At 49.6% G+C, this 22,172-nt stretch overlaps 2 protein-coding genes across 6 annotated transcripts in view; one reads left to right on the top strand and one right to left on the bottom strand.

Annotated features, from left to right (window-relative positions):
* SYN1 (synapsin I) overlaps positions 1-7,833 on the top strand; it is a 53,140-nt gene extending 45,307 nt beyond the window's left edge. The window contains exons 6-13 of one of the 2 annotated variants that reach the window (XM_040265846.1): positions 1,599-1,661; positions 2,714-2,856; positions 2,956-3,030; positions 3,131-3,233; positions 4,499-4,645; positions 5,023-5,110; positions 5,210-5,801; positions 6,791-7,833. In XM_040265846.1, coding sequence (XP_040121780.1) covers positions 1,599-1,661; positions 2,714-2,856; positions 2,956-3,030; positions 3,131-3,233; positions 4,499-4,645; positions 5,023-5,110; positions 5,210-5,801; positions 6,791-6,818 — 1,239 coding nt within the window. In that variant the 3' untranslated portion in view covers positions 6,819-7,833. Of the gene's footprint in view, positions 1-1,598; positions 1,662-2,713; positions 2,857-2,955; positions 3,031-3,130; positions 3,234-4,498; positions 4,646-5,022; positions 5,111-5,209; positions 5,802-6,752 lie in introns of both variants that reach the window. The other variant, XM_040265845.1, reaches the window with a different exon arrangement.
* Positions 7,828-18,415, bottom strand: ARAF (A-Raf proto-oncogene, serine/threonine kinase). 4 transcript variants are annotated; one of them, XM_040265847.1, is made up of 16 exons: positions 18,234-18,407; positions 16,378-16,532; positions 16,131-16,234; positions 15,251-15,353; positions 15,013-15,167; positions 14,802-14,900; positions 13,263-13,419; positions 13,131-13,158; positions 12,906-13,051; positions 12,609-12,811; positions 10,800-10,976; positions 10,652-10,698; positions 10,048-10,166; positions 9,681-9,812; positions 8,581-8,715; positions 7,828-8,391 (listed from the first exon to the last, which is right to left on the bottom strand). In XM_040265847.1, the coding sequence occupies exons 2-16, from the start codon at positions 16,471-16,473 to the stop codon at positions 8,257-8,259; spliced, it is 1,836 nt and encodes a 611-aa protein (XP_040121781.1). In that variant the 5' UTR covers positions 16,474-16,532; positions 18,234-18,407; the 3' UTR covers positions 7,828-8,256. The 4 variants fall into 4 exon arrangements, with proteins under 4 accessions (XP_040121781.1, XP_040121783.1, XP_040121782.1 ...); XM_040265849.1 differs by having other exon boundaries at positions 13,263-13,404; XM_040265848.1 differs by lacking the exon at positions 18,234-18,407 and adding an exon at positions 17,897-17,915.
* Between the last annotated feature and the right edge of the window lie 3,757 nt (positions 18,416-22,172).

Here is a 22,172-nt window from a genome sequence, read left to right as displayed (position 1 = left end):
TGTGCTGTGTGTGCGGTGTGTACCTGAATGCTTTGGATAGCCCACTATGTTTGTGTTGCTTCTGGAGTTGTATCTGCCTCTGTAAAGCAGGTCTGGGTTGCACGTGGAATTAAGGGTTTGCTGTCACCTCTGAAAGCTGGGTGTGTGCCTGTGTTACATCACCTGCCATTTCTGCCTGGTTTGCCTGGAATGCTATCTAAAGCATCCTGGCAACAAGATAACGACTCAGTGCTTCTCAGTACCCCATCGTGACGCCCTCATTTGGGAAATGAGGAAGGTGGGGGGGGGCAGTGGAGGGAGGGTGAGGCCTGAAGGTCAGTCGGTCACCCTGACCTTGCGGGCTTCCTGTGCCTGTGTCGGGAACTGAGAACCGCCACCACCCCAGCAGCCCCTCCGGGAAGGCTGCTCTCTACCCTGTCGCCCGTCGACACGGCGGAGGGAGGGCACAACCCTGCGTGTGCACCCATGTGTGGTGAGGCTGGGGTCAGCTAACTCAGTTCTCTCTACCCTGCCCAGGGTCGGGGGAGACTTGAGGTATCCCCACACCTAAATGTGTGTGTGCGTGCACATACACACCCCAGAGTGTTGTTCATGTACTTAAGAGTTGTGGGTGTCCCTGGTTGTGTACATGCCTGTTTGTATATATGGCAAGGCACGTTTTGTATGTATGTGTATCCCTAGATACATTTTGTTTGTGTCCAGGAGGGTGGTGTGTCTCTGTTGTGGGTCTCAGTGCTTCTGTGAATACCTAGAAGTGTGTGCACCTCTGGATGCAGGTGGGTCTTTCCGTTTGGTGTGCATATGCCTAGGAATATTGCATGTGAGTGTTGAATATGTACCCAGTTCTGTTGTATGTGTCTGTCACACTTGTGTGTGCCTCTGAGGGTTGTGTCTCAGTGTTGCACAGGTAATCTTCGTGTTATGTGCCCCTCTGTTACATGGCTTTGGGTGAGGAGGGCTGTGTGTACGTCTGTGCCCAAAAGTATGGACTGCATGTCTACAAGTGTTGAGTGTATACTGCTGGGCTGGCTGGCTGGCTGTGTGGCCAGAGAGCAAGGCGTGCTCCAGAGATTGTGTTGGCGGTGGGTCTTTCCATTGCCTGGGTCTCAGTGTGTGTGGGAACCTCTGGGTGTGGCAGTGGAGATCTGAGTTCTGAGGGTTTGTGGGTCTCTGGGTTGTGTATGTGTGTGGAAGAGATGCACACACAAGGCCTCCTGGCTGAGGGGTCCAGTCGCTACATGCTCACCACCACACCCCTACACACACACATGCACATACTCACTTCTCTATCATCCATCCATTCACTGTAAAAATAAACTTTCCCTTTTCCGGAAAAGTCCCCCACCCCTTACCCATGCCTCTGCCCAGGAAAGCAGAGGCGGGAAGTCTGGGACTCGGGGGTGGTGGAGGGAGGGACAGGCAGCCAGGGCTCTGGGTTGGAGTCTGAGCTCCCAAGTGCTGTGTGACCCCCAGCTGCTAGCTGGCTATCCCTGACCCACCTCTTGTGGGAAAATGGCTCTCAGTGTGGCTCCCACTGGATGGGCTCCCCTCACCCCTGCCCTGACCACTGACCACACTCTGCCTTTCCACCCTACCAGCTCAGCAGCACAACGTACCCTGTGGTTGTGAAGATGGGGCACGCACACTCTGGGATGGGCAAGGTAAGTCCCCAGGTGGGGTTTGGACCTGTGTGCTTGTAAATGATGCATGTTCCTGGCACTGTGCAGGTGTAAGTACAGGCATACCTCGTTCTATTGCACTTCCCTTTATTGCTCTTCACAGGTACTTTTTTTTTTTTTTTTTTTACAAATTGAAGGTGCATGGCAACCCTGCATTGTCAGATGATGGCTAGCATCTTTTAGCAATAAAGTATTTTAAAATTAAGGTATGTACATTGTTTTTTTAGATATGTATTGCACTTAACAGAATACAGCATAAATACAACTTTTATACACACTGGAAAACCAAAAAATTTGTGACTTGCTTTATTATGACCTTCACTTTACCACAGTGGTCTAGAACTAAATCCACAGTATCTCCAAGAAAGTATGCCTATAGAAGTATATTGTGTATTCAGTGAATAAAATAATTCTGTATGTGTGCCCTTTATCTATTTGTATTTTTCCACATATGCTTACATTTGTTGGCCCATTTTTCTATCCTGCACTCAGCCAGTTTTGTGTGTCCTGTTATCTGTTAGTGTTTCCAGCACTGTCTGTATGTGGGCAGGCCTCTGTTGAACACATACTATGTCATCTTTTTTCAAGGGTCTCGGGGTCCTATGTGCTGGCTACCCATCTGATTTTGTCTGTGTGTCCATAGAAAGCACACTTGTAATTTTTATGTTTGTGTCCATGCTTCTCTGTTTATATATTGTATATACAATGGATTTTGTGTCTGGGTGCCCATATTCATATACTGTATATACACACAATTTTCTCACAGCTTTATTGAGATATAATGCACATACCATAAACTGACCCATTTAAAGTAAGAGTCTAAAAATCGGGTTGTATGTACTCATACCCCATGAGGTATCTGCATGCACATGTAAAAACCAGGAGACCCAGAATTAATACATGCTTGACTGTCTTGGGGGTATCCACTGAATTTCTGTGCACTCATCTCACCTGTGTCTTTTGCCCCAAGGCACCCCCACTGCCCACTACCATCCCATCCTAACCAGGCCCTGACTCCCACCCCACTCCCACAGGTCAAGGTGGACAACCAGCATGACTTCCAGGACATCGCGAGTGTCGTGGCACTGACCAAGACGTATGCCACCACCGAGCCCTTCATTGATGCCAAATACGATGTACGCATCCAGAAGATTGGGCAGAACTACAAGGCCTACATGTGAGTGGAAAGACCAAGGCCTGGGGAGGGGGTCCCCCTGCCCTGCCTTGTGCAGCCCAGGCCCCTTGAGCCTCTCTCCTGTCTCCTTTTATTCTCCAGGAGGACATCAGTGTCAGGAAACTGGAAGACCAACACTGGCTCTGCGATGCTTGAGCAGATTGCTATGTCTGACAGGTGGGCGGCCTGATCTTGGTGGGGGCTGATGGGGGGAAGAGTGGAAGTGTGGCTGCCCAGACCAGGTACTGACAGGCTTCCTTGCCTTGCATTTTGGCAGGTACAAGCTGTGGGTGGACACGTGCTCAGAGATTTTCGGGGGACTGGACATTTGTGCAGTGGAAGCGCTGCATGGCAAGGATGGACGAGATCACATCATTGAGGTGGGAGCACCCCAGAATTTGGTGGGGGCACAGACGCACTAGCAGGTGCAGGGCAGCAACACTCTGTGAAGCATGCCAGGGCCCAGAAAGCCCTGAATGAATGGCAATATGTAAAACTGTGAAGTGCCTTGTGAACTGGGATTTCCTTGGCAAGTGGCAAAATTATTAGCAAATTCTAAACTGCTCTGTGAAACTTGGACATCTTTAGTGAATAGCAAAATATTTGTTCAATTATAATGTCCTCTGTGAACTGAGACACCATGGTGAATGACCAAGCACTTAGTAATCTTTAAAGTATTCTGTGAACTTTTACTTGGCTGACAGCAAAGAACTTAGTAAGCTATAAAGAACTTCACAGAAAGTGGTGGCTGATACTAAAGCATTCTGTGAACTGTAAAGTACCTTAAGAAGGTACTGCTTCATGAATAGCAAAGTGCTTTTAAAATTCTAAAGCTCTTTGTAAGCAGCAGTGTCCCCAGTAAACAGTAAAGCAATTCGTAAGCTGTAAAATACCTTGAAAGTTTAGAGTGCGCGGTAAATGGTAGAGCTTTATAAATGGTAAGCATCTTGTAAACAGTGGTGCCCTTTGCAAAGTACTTTCTAAAGCCTAAACACACCATATATGCAACAGTCCTTTGTCAAGGGCAAGGAGCTTTGTATACTGTAAAGCAGCACATAAACCACAAAGTTCTTTGGAAAGGACAAAGCACCTAGCAAACTATAAAGCAGGGATTGGCAAACTTTTTCTACCAAGGCCAGACAGTGTGTATTTTTGGCTTTGTGGGCCATATAATGTCTGTTGTAGCTCCTCAATTCTACAAGAGCAGCCACAGACAATATGGCAAGAACGTAAAGGGGGTTGTGTTACCATGAAACTTGGTTTATGGACACTGAAATTTAAATTTCATATAGTTTTCTCAGAACATGAAATCTTTTGGGTTTTTTCCTCAACCATTAAAAAATATAAAACCCACCCTTAGCCCAGGAGGCAGGGGGGCGGAGGGGACTGTACAGAAACAGGTGCTGGGCCAGATTTGGCCGGTAGGTAGCCCTCATTTGCTCACCCATTTGTATATCCTAAGCTGTAAGGTATCTCGTAAAAGACAAGCCTTCCCACACTGCGTAATCAGTGCCTCTCAAACCGAAGTTTGTTTCCTGGGCAGCTGCCAGTCATGCTTCTTTCCAACTTTTCAAGCACTCTGTCATCCTTGCCCTCCCATGCACTTCCTGCTTCTCTCCTCACCGGATCCCTTCTCCTCCCCCAGGTGGTGGGCTCCTCCATGCCGCTCATCGGTGACCACCAGGATGAAGACAAGCAGCTCATCGTAGAGCTCGTGGTCAACAAGATGGCCCAGGCCCTGCCCCGGCAGCGGCAGCGGGATGCCTCCCCTGGCAGGGGCTCCCACAGCCAGGTCAGGCCCCTGGCTCTGGCCCTCAGGGGCTAAATGTGGGCAGGCCAGCCCTTGGTCATGCTGTGTCATAGGGCTGATAACCAGCAGGCTAAGAGTAACACAGGGACACACATGTGTTGCGGCAATGACCAACTTTTAAAAATTGCCCAATATTTTAAAAATTGATAAATAGTTGCTACCCTGACTTCCCTGAGTACCTCCTGACCCCTCCCCTGGGAAGAAATCCCCCCCCCCGCACCCCACAACCTGCCATCCCTCAGCTCAGCCACAAATGCGGCAACACCCAGCATACAGGGAACCCGTGTCATTCTGATTGGCTGATGCCCCACTGGCTGGTAACTATTTTTAACCTCTCCTGCTCCACTCCTCTGCCGCAGACTCCATCCCCAGGGGCCCTGCCCTTGGGCCGCCAGATCTCCCAGCAGCCCTCGGGGCCCCCAGCTCAGCAACGACCCCCGCCACAGGGTAAGTGAGGGGCCAGCTTCCTGGGCCCCGACTCTGCCTGGCAGCCTCCTACCTCTCAGTGGCTCACTCTCACATGTGCACTTTCTCTCTGTCCCTCAGGCGGCCCTCCACAGCCGGGCCCAGGCCCCCAACGCCAGGGACCCCCGTTGCAGCAGCGCCCGACCCCACAGGGCCAGCAGCACCTTTCGGGCCTTGGACCCCCAGCTGGCAGCCCCCTGCCCCAGCGTCTACCAAGTCCCACATCAGTGCCCCAGCAGCCTGCATCCCAGGCCACACCGCTGACCCAGGGTCAAGGCCGCCAATCCCGGCCAGTGGCTGGAGGACCTGGGGCACCTCCAGCTACCCGCCCACCCGCCTCCCCATCTCCTCAGCGCCAGGCGGGGCCCCCACAGGCTACTCGTCAGACATCGGTCTCTGGTCAGGCTCCACCAAAGGCCTCAGGAGTTCCAGCGGGTGGTCAGCAGCGCCAGGGCCCACCCCAGAAACCCCCAGGCCCTGCTGGCCCCACACGCCAGGCTAGCCAGGCTGGTCCCATGCCCCGCACTGGGCCACCCACTACGCAGCAGCCGCGACCCAGTGGCCCGGGCCCCGCTGGACGTCCCACCAAGCCACAACTGGCCCAGAAACCCAGCCAGGATGTGCCACCACCTGCCACTGCTGCTGCCGGGGGACCCCCACACCCCCAGCTCAAGTAAGAGGACCCCACAGCAGCCTTCACCTTGCTGCTCACAAAATGGGCTCCTGCACGTGGAGGGCAACCCTGGGATCCCCGGCTCCTCAGACCCCGGTCCTGCACAGGGTCCTAACAGCTCTCTCTCTGGTTCCAGTCTGAGCCAGACCCTTCCCCGTTCACAGAGGCTCCTACCCTCCATCCCAGAGAATCCCCCTTTCAGTTCAGAATCCTCCCTGTAGGCCCTGGGAAAGCCCCCCAGCCCAGCTCCTCTTGGCCTACCCCAGAAGCCTTGCTAACCCTTCTTCAGTACTTCCCTGCCCAACTTATTCTTCTCCTACCCAACCTCCCAGCAACCAAACCCCCAAACTCCTCCCAGCCCAATCCACAATCCTCCTAAGTTACTTCACTTTCCAGTCGTCCTCCTACTTTCTCTAGAGTCTAGGCTCCCTTCTGGTCCATCTGAGTCTCCTCCCAAATCACACTATCCTCTCTGCCTCTTCTGGTCCATTCCAGACCTCCTCCATTACCTCAAAAGCCCTCCCTGCCCCATCCAACTGCTCCCTCATCAGATCTTTACCTTCCAGCCTGTCCTTGGTCCAAGCCTTACACCACCCCTCTTTCTGGACTCCTTACCCTTGGACTAGAAACCTTCCTGCCCATCATCACGTTATATCAAACACCTCCCAATCTGGTCTAGAATTCTGAGAAGATTCAGCCCAGAACTCTTCCCATACATCTCAGGCTTCCTCACCTTGGATCCAGATCCTCCCACCCAGCCCAGGACTCCCCATCTCCTCCTGAGAATCCTTCAGGGTCCAGGCCTGTGCTGCTGGGTGGGAGGGTAACAGGCACAGCCCCAGGACCAGAGGGGCAGGGCTGGGGCCGGGCCTGGGGTAACGTTGTGTTTCTCTCCCCCTCCTCCCTTCCTCTTCCCCCTTCCTCCCACGCCTCCACCTTGTTTCTCTCTAGCAAATCCCAGTCTCTGACCAATGCCTTCAACCTTCCAGAGCCAGCCCCGCCCAGGCCCAGCCTTAGCCAGGACGAGGTGAAAGCTGAGACCATCCGCAGCCTGAGGAAGTCTTTCGCAAGCCTCTTCTCCGACTGACACCTTACCCTGAGAACCCCCAAATCCCTGGGCAACCCCTGTCTGGGCCTTGAATTTATTTCTCACTTTTGGAAATCTCATCCCTTGAGAAGTCCTCTCCTGGATCGTCAAGATCCCTCTTCTCACTCCTCAGAATGCTCAAGTCCCTGGGGAAACCTCACTGCTCGTCCTAAATCCAGTCCTCACATTTGGAATTCCCATGTCCTTTGACAAACCCACTCTCAGTCATCTCAAGAACTACTTCTCAGTTTTACAACCTCCAGATCCCTGAAGACCTCAACCCCTGGTGCCCTCTGAGTGCATTTTCCTTCCTGAAAGCTTCCAAACACCAGGCAACCACTCCTGGAGCCCTGAAATTCCTGGAAAACCCCACTTCTGCCCCCAAATCTCTCCAGCGCACCTTGTTCCGCAGCAAAATTTCCCCAATCCTTAAGAAACCCCTCCCTTTGATACCCTTTCTTTGGATTTCCCATCTCTGGGGATCTACCTGTACAACTGTCCCCACCAAGCCCCTCAAGGTTTTCCCTTCAGTCCTCCCCCCACCAACCCCATTCAACACACTGAGAGCTCCTCCCACTGCTAGGACCCCTCAGTTCCCCAGGGACCCCTGCCTCACTTTCCTGCCTCTGACAGCTGTCTTTAAATATGCAAACTCCACCCATCCTCCCAGCATCCTGTGCACACAGAAGGCCAGTGGTCTCCCACTTCCCCACCTTTGCCGTGATGTCTGTGTCTGTGACTGACGTGGCCTCCTCTCGTGCCCGTGCTTGGCATATGTGGTCCTCGTTCATCGTGCCGCCTGTGGTGATGCGTGCAGTGGCACTGTTTGTGTGATCCGCACCTCCCCCCAAACTCCACCCTTGCCTGGACTCACCCTCACCCCTCAGCGGCTCTGAACCCCATGAGAAGAGTCGGGAAGCAAAATAAACAAGCAAAGGCCCAGCAGAATTCTGTGCTTCTTGGTGAACAAAGAGGGGAGTCCTTGAATGGTGGAAAGGAGACAGACGGGACCCCCAAATCCACATGGGGTGCTGGGACCCCAAAATCCAGTGGAAGGCACATCAGGCACAAATTACAGAGAGGTGCTCAGTGGAATTCTTGCCACAAATCCCAGCCATTGGAGATGGAGGAGCTCCTAAATTTAAAAGTATCCCCAAAGCCAAGAGGAAACCAAATTATGCGTTTGGTCTTCAAGGGTCCCTCAGTTCCAGAGGAACTGGAAAAGTACATGGGCACTCCCTCATCTCCCAGGGCAGGGATGGGGGATCCTGAGGCAGTATCAGGGCAGAGGCAGAACATTGATTGGTTGGTGGGAAGGGCTCCTTGGCGGGAAGCTGAGATGGGCTCCCTGGTGGCTGGGGGTGGGGCCTAAGGCACAAGGCGGGCTGCGCTGAGTAGGCAGGCAGGCAACTCATCAGCCTGGGTACGGTGCAAGGAGGGTTCGGAGGCACTCCGCTCAATCTTGGGGAGTGACCGCTGCAGCAGCTCAATCGTGGCCAGGATCTGGGGGCAGGGGCGGGTGAGGAGGGGGTGTCCAGAGCCACGTGGGCATCCAAACACCCCCAAACCCCAGTCTTAAGGGGAAACACCCACACACACACATTGTACACTTTGGAGCCTTGAACACACACAGTTCACATTTGCTCCTCAGAGGCTCCCTCCCCAGGGTGTCCAGCCCTCCTCCTCGCCCACCTGGGGAAAAAGGGGCCGCTCCTCTCGCTGGAACTTCAGGCAGTCAGACAGCAGGCGCCTCATGGCCTTGGGGCAATTGCTGGAGATTTTGCTGAGGTCCGGGGACAGATAGCCACGGCCCACCATAAAGATAATCTGGGAAAGGGGACAGGAATGGGGTGATCTGGGCTGGGAAGCCCAGGGAATTCTGGGTCTTGAGCGACCTCGGGGACTCCTTTTGGGAGAACTGGGGTATTCTGAGTATTGGGGCCCAGAGGACTGTGGGTATCTGGTGGATCTAGAGATTCTGGGTCCCTGAGGACTTGGAAGGATTCTCTGCTTAACAGAACAGAAGGACTTAAGCTTGGAGGAATCAAAGATGGTTAAGTGTCTGGGGCCCAAAGGATTATGGGTCCACAGGTTTCTAGGGGGCTTAGGGGCCTGGAAAGAACTGAGCCTGGGGGAAACATGAAGTTCTGGGTCTGGAGGGAGTTAAAGGCTGGTAGTCCTCAGGAACCTGTATTTCTGTAGCGGTCCAGGGCTGAGAGGACTATGGGTCCAAGTGGTCTGTAGGACAGTGAGTGTTCAAGAACCAAAGACTATTGGGACCTGGAGCCTAGAGGATCTTGGGTTTCTGAGGGCCTGGGAGATTCTAGTCTTTGAACCTGGAGAAATATGAGAGTCTGGGGCCTAGAGTATTATGGATTCAAGGGCCCTGGAGCTTGACAGATACCCAAGGCCTCAGTGATTATGGGTATCTATGGGGATTCCAGAAGCACAAAGGGATTGTTTCTGGGAGAAATGGGATTCTGGGCTTTGAGGAGTTTGAGTACCCAGGTCAGAGGACTGTATGTGTCTAGGGGGACTTTTGGGGACCTGGGGAATTCTGGGTATAGGGGACTCAGGAGATTCTGGACTTTGAGGACCCAGAGAAGTGGATATGAGTGAAGGAAATAATTCTGGGTACAGAAGACCCAGAGGAGTCTGGGAGTCCTCAGCTCTGAAAATTTTGGGTTTCTGGGAACAGACTGGTGTTCGTGGTCTGTGCAAAGGAGATCCGACGCTTGGAGACTAAGGGGATCCCTTGGCCTGGGATAAAGTGGGTAAGGTATGGGGCTCACCTGGTCTCGGCTGCCAATGTGGCTGTAAGGCAGTGAGCCGGTCATGAGCTCATAGAGCACAACCCCATAGGCGTAGACATCTGACTGGAAGCTGTAGGGGTTCGGGTCCTGCATACGGATCACCTCAGCTGCCTTCAGCAGACCAGACCGGGCAGGAGGAATGTACAGGTCAGCGAGTGACTGACCTGCAGGCCCAGATCCCACCAGCCACACAGAGTATACCTCAGAGCCGCCTCCACGAGGTGAAGCATGAGTGATCCAGACACCCACACCTGGTGCAGGAAACCCTGGCCCCACTCCACCTTCCACATCTTAGCCCAGCAGCCCATGTCCCTGTACACCCCCAGTCCAGCCTGGTCCAACTCACCATCCATAGCACAGAGCCCGAGGGTTGCTCCAAGGGCTGGGCCCCACTCCACCGCGTCTTTACTGTGGCCAGGCCGAAGTCCCCAATCTTCACCGTGAGCCCCTCATGCAGGAAGATGTCCACTGGGGTTAAGGGCCACTACAGGGTCTCCCAATAGCCATGCTTCATGCCCTGACTGGGAGGCTCTCATTGACGCCTCCACACCAGTCACTGCCTCTAACCCTGACCGGAAGCCCCCCAGTGTCACACAAACTAGCTACAATCTTGACTTGGAGGGGAGCTCTAATTAACACTCCCTATACCTGGCTCCCCTGCGACTCCTGACTAGGAAGCTCCTCTCATGGCACCCAAACTCACCATGCCTGTGACACCAATCAGGAACTCCCATAATGCCTTCCACCACTGTCACTCCTCAGACCCTGACCAGAATCCCAAAGACCACCACCTGAACCAGCCACAACTCTGGCACCTGGCAAAGGGAAATGCAACAGGTGCCCCTCCCTGTTTGCCCCCAGAAAGGCCCCCCACAAGACCCATCCCTCTAAGTCCTCATCCTGTTTGATGCCGCCTGCCCCAGCCCAGCCCCAGAGGGACAGGTAGATACTGTTAGACTTGAGATCTCGGTGGATGATGTTCTTGGCATGGAGGTAGCTGTAGGGGTACAAGCAGGTGTCAGACTGTCTGGGGGCTACCTCATCTCCCTACCCCCAGCCCCATAACCCCTTCCCTAGTCCCTGAGCCAGAACACTCACTCCATGCCCTGAGCAGTCTGGCGGGCCACATCAATGAGCTGGACCATGTCGAAGCGTGTGTCAGCCACATGCAGGTGGTGGTAGAGACTGGAGCCCTCACACCACTGTGTGATGATGGCAAATCCTGGCCGGGTCATGAAGCCCATGAACAGCAAGATGTTGACGTGACGTGTCTTCCTGCAGGTGGGGCAGGTGGTATCAGGGCAGGGAGGGCAAACAGCAACTTTCTAAGCCTTTGGAAGGGCGCTATTCACTGCTGCCTTCTGCCATCATTTCCACCCTGTCTTTCAGGAGGCTCAGATGGCCAAATTCAGTGAATTTGTGAGATATGTTTACTGGGCTGAGCATTTATGTCCTGAACTTCCTCATCCAAATCTCCCAACAAAAGCAGGAGGGAGGGATAACCCTTCACTGCCTACTGACCAGGAGCATCTTAATCATCAAACTTGCCATACCTCTGACCATGACCATGACCTGAGCCTGTGACCATTTGAGATAAGATGAGAAAATGGAATGCCAACCTTCATCAGCAATATATCAACATAACATTGATAACTGCTGGGTAAAAACATCACTGATGTGTGACTATGTCCTGTTAACCATGAGAGGCTTAGAGGTAAAGAGTTTGGGGTTTGGACTAAACTTATGTTCTAATCCATGCTTCCTCAGATACTCACTGTGCAATCTCAGGGAGGACACTTAAGCTCTCTGTGCCTCATTTTCCTTAACTGAAAAACTGATTATTCTATGAGATACCTAGCACGGGTTTTGGGAGGACTACATAATAACCTGTAAGGTGCTCTGAATGGCCAAACACAAGCAAGCACCCTAAAACCACTGTCCCTGCTGTTATTGCTACTGGGTACCTGGATCTACCTTATAGAAACTCTGCCATGTACGAACAGCCACCCTCATTTAGAAGAAAATTTTCATTCCTTATAGAAGGTTTAACTATAGTTACAATGGTAACATACATGCAAAGAACATCAATGATGGTCCACAGTTCTGCACACATCAGAGTGGATAATAGCACATGAGTTCTTCATAGTAGTTAGGTTATGGTTTCAGTACAAACACAATGCAAATTCACAGCCTGTTCAAATCACTGCCATTTGACAGAAAGGAACAGAGACTGAAAACATCAACTCTGCAACATAATTGTGTCCATTTGTCAAGAGGGGAAAGCCCACACCAGCAACCCCAAGAGTGGTAGTAACTAGGGTGACAAAAGGGAGCACCAGGGCTTCTTGGTGTGAATGAATTAATATAGTAGGAATGATATATTAAGTAGAGCAATCACAATCATTAACCAAACAATGATTAAATTATGCTTCTAATTATAGTTTTAATACTGTTCTTTAAAGAATAGTATTGTTATAATTAATAACAAGAATATAACACAGTAAACACATACTAATGGTGCAGAACAAGCAGAGGAGAAGGAAGGCTGCTAGCCTGCCAGGCGATGCAGTTAACTAACATTATGCTATTGATGTCAGTACATACAATAACACTGCAGTGATACTCATTTCACAACAGGCAAGCAAAAAGAGTCACATTTTGGAGGCAGGGCCATTAATTAATATCAGTATTTACACAAACAACAGCCTCATCAGAGGTCCTTTAAACATACCCGTTTCCCAGAGGGGAAAGGCACTTCTCTGATAAAGAAACAACTTACTATTATGGTTATAACACAACATAAACATGGGGGATGTGAGGAAGCGCCCCCAGCAGGGCCTTTCCCCAGAGACGCACGGAGGCCGTGCCTGCCGCCCCCGCCCCATCCACACACACGAGCAATCTCACCTGAGCACCTGCATCTCGTTCTTGAAGGCCTGGGCCTGCTCAGCTGTGGGTTGGGCCACCTTGAGCACCTTCACGGCCACATCGCCATGCCACCGCCCGCGAAACACGGTGCCAAACGAGCCCGTCCCGATCCTCTTCAGCAACTGCACCTCACTGGGTGGCACCTCCCAGTAATAGCCCGAGTCCCGGTACCCCAAATTCTTCTGTGGGCCACATGTGCGGCATCTCAGGGGCCTGCCCACACCCCTCATCACTTAGCCTGTGGTGCCCCCACCAAAGGTGTCCCCTGGAGCTCACCACTTTCTTCTTGTCATCAGCCAAGGACTTCCGTTCCCGCTGCTCTGATGGGGACTTGGAATGTGGGGACTTCCTTCCCGAGGACACGCTGGCTGGGCTGGGGCTCCCCCGGGGGGCTCCATCGCCACCACATCTATTCCCAGCAGCTGTAGTTACAGAGAGGATGTGAGTGGAGCTGGGTGGGGTGGGGTTGGGGGCTCAGGGCACAGGCAGCGGGGGGCTCACCATCAGTGTTGAAGTTCTGGCCAGTGAGCTGGAAGAAGAGGGCTGGGAGTCAGAGAGAGGACATGGAGGACAACAGGAATGGCCCTCCCCTCTGCCTCGTGCTCCCTGGTGACCGCCTGCCTCAACACCAACCTGGATGAGGCCGGAGTCCATGGGGGCTGTGGTGCTGACCATGTGGACATTGGGGGTGGATGTGGAGCGGATGCGCTGGAGGGGGGTGTTGGCCTGGGCAGGGAAGGAGAAGTGCTCGGGGTCGCGGTGCTGGGTGCAGGAGCTGGCAGGGGAAAGGCTGTGAAATCACTGTTGAGTGAATGAGAGAACCAGTAGAATGCCTCCCCCAACCCACTGCCCCTTCTTAGGTATGTGTTTAGCTCGCATAGAGTAAATGTCCACTGTCATTACATTATGCATTTGTTTAAGAAACACTGACTAACTGCCGGCTGTGTGCCAGATACCGTTCTAGACAGTGGAAATAAAACTGTGGACAAAACAAATAAAGGTTCTACACACATGCTGATTTGAACTGTACTAAAAATTTTAAATTAAAAAAAAAAAAGAAATGAAAAACAAACGTTCTCCCCCTCATGGGACTAACTGCAGTAGGGAGAGAGACAAATAAAAAACAAATAATATTTCATAGAAGCAATAAAGCAAAAACTAAAGCAACATAAGAACACAAGAAGTGTCCCTGATCATGTCAGGAAAGGCTTCTCTGAACAAGCGACATTTGAGCAAAGACTTAAAGGAAGGACAGCAAGCCACACAAATAGTGGGGGAAGAGCAATATGTAATATTGTGTAACTATATGCAGTACTCAAATATATTATGCATTATGTAATATACAATGCTATCTATATTAAAATGGCAATGCTTTACATGTACATATAATAATGTTAATGTTACATATATACATGTGTTATACATGATATATATTAAATATGTCATAAAAATATTTTTTAATGTTTCCTTCACTATCCTGAAATGCAATTCATAGGTAATTAATTCAAATGTGCCCATAATTAAAAATAACATAATGCCCTAACTTTACTATTTTATATATTACATAAAAGTATTTAATATTCTACATTATATGAAAATATTATCAACATAACACATAATACAATAGCATAAATATCATATAAATATTGACATTATAAAATACATATACATATAAAATGCATATCATATAAACATGATATATTAGAGTGATAATATATTTCAATATTGAAATATAGTATTATTATACTTAAAGGAGAAGTAAAAGTGAATTTATGAGAAAAATAATATGTATTCCAAAGTGGAAAGGCTTTGAGAATTAACAAAGTAGTTAGATAATATATATATAGATATATATTATAATTAATAAGAAGAACTTATCCTGTGCTAGATCATGTTCTAAGCATTGGACCCACCTTAACTTATTTAATCCACACCAGAACCCTCTTATGTGGTAAAAGTATCATTATCTTTTCCTTACAAATAAGAAAACTAAGGTCCAGAGAGACTAGGGAACTTGCCTGAGGCCCCATAGCTCCATGCCCTTACTTACACTTGTAGGCGCTCACTAAATGTTCATTGAGTAGACAAAAGAATTAAGTATGGCTTGGTCTCTACCGAGGCCTCCAGATCTTTTTCTTCTGACAGTAGCCCTTCAGCTAAGGCATCCCCTACCTGGGACTCTGAGGGGTGAGCGGCTCATTCAGGGGGCGGTTTGAGGGAACCTCATGCTGTCTGGAGCTTCCGGACAAATCCTGGACACTGTGGTAGAACCTTGAGGGCATTTGGGGTATAAAGCAAAGAAACATGGGTCAGCTATCTGTAAAAGCCTTGTGGCTGGGCCTCTGTCCTCCCCATCTCCCCACCCACCCCAGGCCAGGCTCACTGTCGGCGGTTGGTACTCATGTCGACACAGACTGTGGGGACCTTGGAGGAGCAATGCTGGTGGAACTTGTATCCACAGGTTTGGCAGCGGAAGCCATGGAACAGAAACTTAAGGCAGAAGTCACAAAAGGCCAGGCTGAAGAATGTCTTCCGTACCTGCTGCCACAGAGTAGAGAAGGTTGAAGCCTGGTCACGGACCCTCCCGCCATGCCCACAGTCTGCCCCCACTCTCCACTCACAAAATTGTGCATGGTCAGGGGGACGTCTTCGAGGACCTCCACAATGAGCTCCTCGCCATCCAGCGGGGCAATGGCTGTGTCCCAGGCAGTGACTGTCTTTCGCCTGCAGAAGGCATGGAAGGGAGTGAGTGGGAGGGTGGCCAGGGGCCACAAGGAGAAAGGAAATCCACCAAAAGTCCTTCCAAGCCTGCCATCCATGGAAAAATAGATGACATGTTGCATTTTTAGTATGGCAACTCTAGGAACTAGTACTATCCTTACCCCTATTTATGTATGGGAAACTGAGGCAAAGAGGGATGACATGATTTGCCCAGAGCCACAAGGGACTGTGAGTGGAAGGACAGTGTGAAGAGTCCATGTTATTAGCTACAAGAGGAGGAGGAAATGAGACAGTGAAGAAACAACTAAATCTCCGAGGTGCTAAGCAAGCCCCTGACAAAGCAGCTGGTGAGGCACTGAAATAACAAATAAAAAGCAATGTGTGGGAAAAAAAAAAGCAACATGTGAACTGAATACAAAAGTTCAGGAACTCTAAAACAGAGGAACAAATGGAAGGTCAGCAAGGCCCACACAGCAGACAGAGAATGAGGAGATGGAGGAAGGAGAGAGTTGACAAGTTGATAAAACAGTGAAAGAATGAAACAGATGAATTCCAGGAGGAGACGATGGAGCATGGTGAGGACTTGGGATCTAAGAAGAAAATGATTCACTGACCTTACAGGCCAATGAACTAATTAAGACAAAAGCTGGATGGACTCATGGATTCACTAAGTGAAGGGAAGACTAACAGAGACTGCACAGCAGAGTGGAGGAGTTGGATGACTCTGAGAAGGGGGTAGAAGGCTGGGCACCCAGTTGAGGGTGGGAGAGCCACACTTACCCCTTGATGAGCCGGTAAACCACACAGCAATCTTGATTGAGACCCCGCACCTTGAGGGCCTTGTCTAGAGAGTCATAGACACTCATGCCGTCCCGGACAGTCACCTGTGTGTGTGTGCACACATGTAAGGAGTCAGCACCCAGAGGGGTCCCCAATGGACTCTCCCAGCCCTTGTCACCTTTCTTATCCCAGATTTACAACTAGGTCCATGCCCACCCCCGGCCAGTTTTGCTCCCATCAGACTCACCACCGTGCGCTGCTTGTTGGGCAGGTACACTTTGACGGTGCCCACTGACCGGGAGGGCTCGGCCCCGTTAGCAGGGGGGCCCCGTGGTGGCTCCATGGAGCCTAGGACTTTGTCAAGACGGGCTAAGGTGGGGCTGGGCAGGTGCCATGGGTTTCCTAAAAGACAGAGGAAGAATTCAGAGGTCCTATAATGATAGTATGGAAGCAAAGTGGCAGAGGACAAAAAATTCAATCTCCAGATTTCATGTCACCCTCTGTAGCCTAATTTCCACACAGCTCAAGGGATCCAGTTCCTCCTCTGCTCAGCCCCTCCAGTTGTTTGTCTCACGCTTAAGTGCCAAGGTCTCAGATTCACTGCACAGGGCGGGGTGGGGTGGGGTGGGGGTAGGACATAGTGAGAGGCAGCACACACTGTCCCGCAGGGCATAGGAGTACATAAGTCTCTGTGCTGGGGACTAATGGGGAAGTCAGCACGCACTACACTGGGGCGTGTCAAGTACATAATGGACATGAACAGGCTGTCCTGGCTTTTGAATGGAGAAGGGGGTTACCAGATACTGTGGTGTGGGAGGAGTCAGACAGGGTGATGGGGAACTAACCGAGGATCATCAGACACTGCCCTTAGCTTGGGGAAAATAGGAATTGCACCAAACAGTGTTTGTAAGGACACTGTGGGCATCCCAAAGCCCTGGACTGTAATGACAGTAGGTTCACGGGTACTGTGCCAGGTGCCTAATGGGAGTCACCAGACTGTGATGGGGAGTTCATAAAGGCTCAAAGACACTATGCTGAGGAGAGATGTAATAGTCATCACTAGAGACTGTAAGGAGTCTGTAAGGAGTCCCCTGGACTGCAAAGAGATCCAACCAGTCCACCCCAAAGGAGATCAGTCCTGAGTGTTCACTGGAAGGACTGATGTTGAAGCTGAAACTCCAATGCTTTGGCCACCTGATGCGAAGAGCTGACTCACTGGAAAAGATCCTGATGCTGGGAAAGATTTAAGGCAGGTGCAGAAGGGGACGACAGAGGATGAGATGGTTGGATGGCATCACTGACTCAATGAATATGAGTTTGGGTAAACTCTGGGAGTTGGTGATGGACAGGGAGGCCTGGCATGCTGCAGTCCATAGGGTCTCAAAGAGTCGGACACGACTAAACGACTGAACTGAACTGAGAGACTGTAATGAGAAGGAGAGTGGATAACAGGTATCACCAGACATTGTAATGGAGGAAATGAGGGTTATGGAGCATCACCAGATGTGGCTGAGGTGAGATAAGCAGGGGTAAAAGCATAGATGAGGCAGAGGGCACTCCAAAATTCTCCTTGACAGCTAATGAAAGGATCGCAGACATATTACTAGTGATAATGGATGGAGGCTGGAGAGGGTTAAAGAGGAGGAATGTGAGAATCCTCAAACATTCTCCTATTGGGTTAGACATTGATCCAGAATAAGGAAAGCGAGGAATAAGCCGTGTCTTCACGCATTCCCCGTTGTTGGTAAGGAATGAGCATCAGATACCTTAAAGAGATTAACAAGAACTCCACAAGACAGATACCACAACCCAAGCTACAATCGGCCCAGCTCCGCCCACCGAGGGCCTTTCAGCTTTGCGCAGGCGCGCTGCCACACGCGATGGGCGAAACCATCCCCCGCAGCCTTGCACCCATTCCAATCCCCCCACCCCCGCTGTCGACAATGGTTTCGCCCCGGGTCAAACCACTCCTCCGGTTCCGGGTGGGGGGCGTCAGGGCCCAGGCGCAGTCATCCTCATCCTGGAGCTGAGCTTTCGTTCCCGGCTCCCTACCCGTGCCCGACAGTAGCTCCAGAAACCTAACCCTACCGGGCCCGCCCTCACCTGTCACGCCGCTACAGCCGCCGCCGCCTCCATCTTGGGCCTGTCTTCTTGTTTCCTTACAGAGTCCACCTCCACCGCCCCTCGGACTTTGGCCATTGGCTCCGGAGGATTCGGCCCTCCATCCTTATTGGATTAGGTACACGCCTGTCAAGGCAGGGCTGGCGGAATGTGGGTCGTGTTCCGGATTAGGAGAGGCTGCCTGAAACGTCAGGGTCTAGGGCAAATTCGCTCGTCCGGATTCGCGCAGGCGCAGTCGGGAAAAGACCTGCGTGCCAAGGGTTTTAACCCCAATCTTGCCGTAATGGAATAAGGCAGGGCTCTTATTTTTTTGGTCACTTGGCGCTGACTTTAGGGGTTCCCGAAAATGGGTGGGGGATCCTTAAGCACTCTTTTTGCTCCAGTGACCCAGCGCCCTAAGTACCATTCCTGGGTCTCAGTTTTACCGTCTTTGAAATGGGTTGGAATCACACCAAACATCTGCAGCGTTTTCCAATTGAGAGACTGTAGTCATAGCTTTTGATAACAGCCAGTCTCTAGTGTGGCCGAGGCTGTAGGTCTTACCCTAGGAGTGGCGGTCTGCTGTTTGAGGAGGCTTCCTTCCTTTAGGAATGGAGTTGATAAGGGTTTTGAAAGACTAAACCTAGACATGTAGGGGAATTGTGGACCTGGAATGGTGCATAACGCTGGGAAGCATGTGGAGGTATTGTAGGGTAAACACAAAGTTTTTAAAAGTCAAATTGTCTCTGGTGTCACAAATGAGACTTTCCATCTTCCCTTTTCTTGGTGTAGTTCCCTTAGAAAACTTTAAATTGTAAATTTTTTCTCCCTCCCTTCAAGATGTATGTAACTCCTTTTAATAAAAGCCAAATAGGCCTCCTGCCAGTTTTACAACTCAGGAATGTCGTTCTTGAGGCCCTGGGAGCCATCTCTTTGAAATGTAAATGTCAGCGGAGATAGCGCCCTATCTTCTGGTCCCTAGGAATTTGACCTAGCCGGCTGGCTCCAAGTCGCTGTTTGTCAGAGAGATATGTGTTTTGTTTTTCCTTTGCCTAAAGGCAGATGACTACACCAATAACCAGGTAAATTTGAGATGAACTGTGTAGCAAATAGTGCTGTCAAGTTCTCTTGAAGGCAAGTTATCATGTCTTAAGAACATGTATGAAATGGGTTGTATCTGCCTGACTATATAAAAGGATGAGGTTACTTTCTCCTAAATCACTTTAGTGAATTGTTTGTGATACACTTCACTGTCTGTTTTAATGCTTACGCGATAATAAAACCAGTTCATTCTTTTCTACCTTTGTGGAGAGAATTCATTGAGTTGGCACGAGATTTTATTTTTAATTATTCCCCAACATCATGAACATGGCCTGTTCTGTTTGAAGTGACCACCTTCTCCCCTTGGTAGCATCAACATTCCTCTGCAGTGACATGGGAACATCAGAAAAAGGGTATTATGTGAGGGGATCTCAACATGCTTCTACTTGTATTTATTTGAGGGCTTTCTCCATCTGTAAGAAGAGAAAACAAATGTATGGCTTACTGGGCTGCCATATAACCCCCATTTTCCATCACCCCTTTTCTATTCAGATCTTCATTCAATGGCTAAGATTAAGACTGACAATACCATGCACTGATGAGAATGTGGAGCAACTGGAACTTTCATACGTTCCTTTTGGGAGTGTAAAATGTTACACCACTTTGAAAGCAGTTTGGCAGCTTCATATAAAGTCAAACATAGATACATCATGCAGTCCAGAAATTTCACTCCTAGGTATTTACTCTAAAAAAAGGAAAAAACAGTGAAAACAAATATGTCTGATGGTGTGCTGGTAAATGTTTACCAACCAGCTCTCCAGGGGAATAAAGCTCTAATTTGTAGCGATTGCCAACTATGGTATAAATACTCCCATCTTGGCTTATTTCAAACTGTGTACTAATATGATATCACAGAACCAGAGTTGAGAAGAGATTGGCAAAATTGACTGTGGTGAGCCAGCCACAGCATACTACTGCAATATGTTCACACACAAAAAAAACTTGCACTCAAATGTTCATATTGGCTTTCTTTTTAAAAAAATGTACATTTATTTGATTGTGCCAGGCCTTAGTTGCAGCACGTGAGTTCTTCTATCTTCGTTGTGGCAGGCGAGATCTTTAGTTGTAGCATTTGAACTCTCAGTTGCAGCATGTGGGATCTAATTCCCCAACCAGGGATGGAACCCGGGCCCCCAGCATTGGGAGCGTAGTCTTTGCCACTGGACCATCAGGGAAATCCCACATTAGCTTTCTTCATGATAGCAAAAAACTGGAAACAGAAGTCCAACGACTTAAGAACTGACAAACACAACAATGGGATCATAGAATACTATTTACCAAATGAAAGAGACAAACTACTTCATATGTCTATGAAGCTCATAAACATAAGGTTGAGTGAAAGAAGCCAAAGACAAAAGAGAAATGCTGTTATTATTCCGTGTGTATGAAATTCTAAGCCAGGAAAAGTAATCTGTAGTGAAGGAAATCGAACTCGTTGTCTTGGGGAAGAATGATTGGAATGAGCATGAAGGAACTTTTGGAGGTGATTGGGGTGTTCAGTATGCATTTGTCAAAACTCATTGAAATCTGTACTGGAAATGGGCATGTTTATTTATTATATTTTAGTTTTATTTTTGGCTTCATCAGGTCTTAGTTGCTGCACATGGGAACTTTGTTGGGGCATGCAGGCTTAGTAGTTGAGACACACAGAGTCCCTAGTTGTGGCTTGCAGGCTCAGTAGTTGTGGCCCTGTGGGCTTCGTTGACCCTCACATGTGGTGTCTTAGTTCCCTGACCAGGGACAGAACCCACATCTCCTGCACTGGAAGAGGGATTCTTAACCACTGGACCACCAGGGAATTCCCTGAAAATGGGCATATTTATTGTATGTAAAATATACCTTGATTTTAAAAAATTCATGGCAAAAAAAAAAGGCTTCAAACGTAATTCTAAACATTTGATTTCTTATAAATTCTAATTGGTTAGAGGATTTTTTTTAAAAATTCTCTATTCTGAAATTGAATCCCTGGACAAGGCACCCCATTTCACAGTGCAGGAGCCCTGGTGGCAACCTCAGCACCACATAGGGTCAGGAACAACTTCAGTTGGAGCTCAATGAAGGGCTCTAAAATGCTTACCAAGAAAAAGAATAATTTCATAGATGGGGAGAGTGTATTTTAAATTTCATTTCATCTAAATATTATTTACTTTGTTTAAAAACTTTAATTTCTAGGCAGTATTTGAACACAGATTTCTGACTCCGTTGCTCACCATTTAAAAAAGATGAGCAAAATTCCAGGGTAAGCTCACTGCTCACTGAAAACCCATCCCAAACTAACACTTCAGTCATGTACCTCATATGTGACTGCGTGTACATTTTGCTGAGCGACAATTCAAAATTTGCTAGGTGTCCCAAAGCCCTGACTCAGCGCCCTCAACTGTTGGCTCTTCTGAAGGGAGTCACTTTGAGCCCCAGGCCTCTGACAGGCAGCGAGATCAACTAATGGCAATGGAGTGGAGGGCGGGCTTTGGGATGCCGGGGGCCATTGATAAGCCCTACCTCACCGCCAGCGTTTAGGAGTGAAAAGAGAGAGAGGCCCTCCAGACCTAGGAGCCACTGACAGACCAGTAGTTAGGCATAGGAGGTGGGTTTGGGGCGGTCCCAGCCAATGGGAGGTGGTGCTGGACTGAGACTTGCTACTAGCCAGCAATTTAATGTTGCTTTTAAATGAGTGCCAATGCAATTGTAGTTGTTCCATCTACAGCAGAGTATGGAAATTTCCACTTCTGAACATTCCTTGAAGAGATTTTTTTTAATGTACAACCTTGGGGTCAGAGGTGTGGGAAATTTACAAGTGAACTGAAATGCTACTTGTAACATTAATATTCCTTATTAAAATGT

This window comes from Oryx dammah, unplaced genomic scaffold, assembly GCF_014754425.2.
Source record: "Oryx dammah isolate SB20612 unplaced genomic scaffold, SCBI_Odam_1.1 HiC_scaffold_23, whole genome shotgun sequence".
Taxonomy (NCBI): domain Eukaryota; kingdom Metazoa; phylum Chordata; class Mammalia; order Artiodactyla; family Bovidae; genus Oryx; species Oryx dammah.
This window is presented reverse-complemented; position numbering and strand designations above follow the sequence as displayed.